The 3,687-nt window shown below is 57.0% G+C and overlaps 1 protein-coding gene across 1 annotated transcript; it reads left to right on the forward strand.

Annotated features, from left to right (window-relative positions):
• Positions 1–230: 230 nt before the first annotated feature.
• On the forward strand, positions 231–3,210 carry LOC120764632 (olfactory receptor 14I1-like). The gene is made up of 2 exons (XM_040088632.1): positions 231–321; positions 2,255–3,210. The coding sequence occupies exon 2, from the start codon at positions 2,278–2,280 to the stop codon at positions 3,208–3,210; it is 933 nt and encodes a 310-aa protein (XP_039944566.1). The 5' UTR covers positions 231–321; positions 2,255–2,277.
• The last annotated feature ends 477 nt before the right edge of the window (positions 3,211–3,687 follow it).

Genomic DNA, 3,687 nt, shown 5'->3' on the forward strand with positions numbered 1-3,687 from the left:
TGATGTAAACAACACCAAAGCCCTGAGAGGGTCATTAAAATCCTTGTGCTGTGTCTGTGCTGCTGAGCTGGGCTGGGCTCCTGGCACAGAGGCAGCTCATGCAATCAATAAGAGATTCAAAAAGGCATTTCTCCTGAGGAGCAGCTCCTCTCCCAGCCCAGCTGGGCTGAGGGCACTGCCTTCAGGTACATGAGAGCTGTGAAGCAGACAGAAGCCCAAAGAACATGCAAGGACAATTCTGAGACTATTCACAGAGAAATCTTCACACCTTTTGAAAATTCTGAGCTTCTTCATGGAGAAATCATCACCACTCCTGACACAGTAAGTCTCTGACTGCAAGGATCTCCTCAAGCTGACCCAGGACAGGACTGACATGACTGTAAGGATGGCTCTGCTGCCCTTTCTGCTTTGGGGGAGGATGTGCTCCAGAGCGGGGCTGCCCTGGGCACCGTCAGAGGGACAGGGCAGGACGGCTCCTGCTGCCAGGGACGGCTGCAGGGGCTGAAGCTGGGGCTGCAGCCAGGGGTGCCCAGGGCTGTCGTGCAGAGCAGCTCCTGCAGGCCTGAGGGCTCTTGGCCAGGCCAGGGGATCTGCCACCTGCCAGGGGCAGCTCTCAGCCTGCCTGGGAGCTGCCCATGGATGGTGGAGGGTAGCTGTGGGTGCAAGGAGTGACTCTTGCCAGGGCAGGAGCTGTTGCTGTGGAGAGGGTGCTGTGTGGGCCAGGGCTGCTCAGAGCTCCAGCTCATGCCCAGGTCATTTCTGAGGGGACTTGTCATGAGCTCATTCAGGACAGGAATTTCCTACATGAGTCTCTTCTTTCCTGAACCTGTGCTCCCACTTTTCCCTGGCTCAGTTTGGTGGGAATGGAAACTCAGCTGTGCAGGGCAGACCAGGGACTGAGGCTCTTAAACCATCAGTCTAAGAATTCCTGGGAACCTCAGCAAGTGCCTCCAGCTCCCCAGCCTCCAGATCCATCCAGCATCCCCTTTCCATGGTGCCCAGGCCTGGGGGAGCTGTTCTTTAATCCCTGCAGCCCCGAGCAGCTGCAGGGCAGAGCTGGCCCAGGGGCTGGGCTGGGCTCTGGCAGCACTGGCAGGGAAGGAGCCCGGGGCCACAGGAACAGCTCGGGCTGGGACAGCTCCAGCAGCAGAGGCGTGGGCAGGGAGGGAGGGAGGCAGTGCTGAGGGAAGCCCTGCTGCAGGGGAGATGTGGCACCTGCCGGCCCTGCCCTGCAGGGCACACACTGCCCTGAGCAGCACAGCTCTTGTGTCCCCTCGCAGCCAGCACAGCCCTCAGCCCGGGGGCTCGGGGCCCTCAGTCCCCTCCTGGGCCGGCAGAGCAGCCCCAGAGATGAAGGGCATCTCTCCTGCCATGTGCCCATTCCCTGCTGACCAGGGCCTGAGGGCCACTGTCCTGCACTGCTGCTGCCTGGCAGGGGCTGGGCAGGGCTGGGCAGGGAAAGGCTTTTCCTCAGGGCCAGGCTCTCTCTCTCCTTGCCTTGCCCAGGTGCTCCTGGCATTGCTGACGGGCTCTCTGGGAATGGCAGTTCCAGCTGCAGGCTCAGGCCCAGCCCTTGGGCTCCTCCTGTGCAGGCTGAGCACAGCAATGGGGTGTCCCAGCTCCCTCTGCCCTGGGGAGCTCTGGGCAGGGCAGGCTGGGAATGAGCCGACTCTCCCTGACTTTGGAAAAGGCAGGAGCCACTTTGTGTGCCAGGGATCCCTCTGCTCTCAGCAGTGTCTCCTGGCTTTCCAGGGTAACACGGGAGTGGAGCTCAGAAATGTGCAAGTCCAGGGCAACTGAGGACAGGAGAGAGGGACAGAGCAGCTCCCCTCAGTCTGCGCTAAGGCTCAGACAATCCTCCTGCCTCTCTGTACCCCCTGTTCTCCCCAGGAGTTGCAGAATCTCTCATTCAGCCTCCTGCAATCCTGATTCCTTCACCCTGGCATCTCCCGTACCTTAGGGGCAGATTCTTTGTCCAAGTTCAAACACCAGGACTGGCCCCTGCCCTCACTGCTCCCCTGCACTGACTGGGGCTCAGGTCTGACTGCCAGGTTTCCTGACAGTTGACATCTGGCTCCTTACTGAGCATTTGGCAGCAGCAATCAGGGCTACAGCAACCAAGGTGAAGGAAGTTCTCCTAGACATAGACAACGGGGAGGTGTTTAGTGGCAGGAAATGGTCTGTGGGAAAGGGCTTCGACTCTTCTATGAGAATTCTCCTTTCAAATGTCACTGTCTTTTTCTTCCATCTGCAGGTTAGGATTTCCAGACACATCAAATGTCCAACAGCAGCTCCATCAGCCACTTCCTCCTGCTGCCATTGGCAGACACACGGCAGCTGCAGCTCCTGCACTTCTGCCTCTTCCTGGGCATCTCCCTGGCTGCCCTCCTGGCCAACGGCCTCATCATCAGCGCCGTAGCCTGCGGCCACCTCCTGCACACGCCCATGTTCTTCTTCCTGCTCAACCTGGCCCTCACCGACCTGGGCTCCATCCTCACCACTGTCCCCAAAGCCATGCACAATTCCCTCTGGGACACCAGGACCATCTCCTACACAGGATGTGCTGCACAGGTGTTTTTCTTTGCCTTTTTCATTTCATCAGAATTTGCATTTCTCACCATCATGTGCTATGACCGCTACGTGTCCATCTGCAAACCCCTGCACTACGGGACCCTCCTGGGCAGCAGAGCTTGTGCCCACATGGCAGCAGCTGCCTGGGCCAGTGGTTTTCTCTATGCTCTGCTGCACACAGCCAATACATTTTCTCTGCCCCTGTGCAGAGGCAATGCCCTGGGCCAGTTCTTCTGTGAAATCCCACACATCCTCAAGCTCTCCTGCTCCAAATCCTACTTCAGGGAACTTGGGCTCTTATTTCTTAGTGCCTCTTTGGTATTTGGCTGTTTTGTGTTCATTGTTTTCTCCTATGTGCAGATCTTCAGGGCTGTGCTGAGGATCCCCTCTGAGCAGGGACAGCACAAAGCCTTTTCCACCTGCCTCCCTCACCTGGCTGTGCTCTCCCTGTTCCTCAGCACTGCCATTTTTGCCAACCTGAAGCCCCCCTCCATGTCATCCCTCTCCCTGGATCTGGCACTGTCAGTTCTGTACTCGGTGGTGCCTCCAGCCTTGAACCCCCTCATCTATAGCCTGAGGAACCAGGAGCTCAAGGCTGCAGTGTGGACACTGATCACTGGGCAATTTCAGAAACATTAAATTGATGGTCAGTTTCAGCAAGTCACATGTAATAAAAGTCACCTTTGATAGCACTTGTTGGTTATGTTGTTGGGTGGTTTTTCTTTGCTTTTGTTTTCAACGGTGTTCACAAAGCAAGGGCGTTGTTTGTGTCCTTTCTTGTTTTGTTTTTCTCCGTTTTCACTGTGGCTCCAGAGTGAGTCAATGAGGAGCTCTGCTCTCAGTGGCTTTAAATGAACTAAAGGGTGTCCCAGCAATGTTTTCATTGAGATCCTCCTTTTGTTCCATTGTCTGGAGCTGCAGCAGCAATGTTTTGGTGCACAGCTGGGGGCAGGTCAGTGCTGGCACAGCAGCTCTGCTCCTGCTGGCCACACCATTCCTGATCCAGGCCAGGTGCCATTGGCCTTCTTGGCCACCTGGGCACACTGCTGGCTCATGTCCAGCCTGCTGTCCATCAGTGCCCCAGGTCCCTTTCTGCCTGGACGCTCTCCAGCCACT

This window comes from Hirundo rustica, chromosome 33 (genome assembly GCF_015227805.2).
Source record: "Hirundo rustica isolate bHirRus1 chromosome 33, bHirRus1.pri.v3, whole genome shotgun sequence".
In the NCBI taxonomy this organism is placed as follows: Eukaryota; Metazoa; Chordata; class Aves; order Passeriformes; family Hirundinidae; genus Hirundo; species Hirundo rustica.

Bases quoted from the DNA above. Each gene is read 5' to 3' on its own strand.
- LOC120764632 (XM_040088632.1), top strand. From the start codon at position 2,278: ATGTCCAACAGCAGCTCCATCAGCCACTTCCTCCTGCTGCCATTGGCA.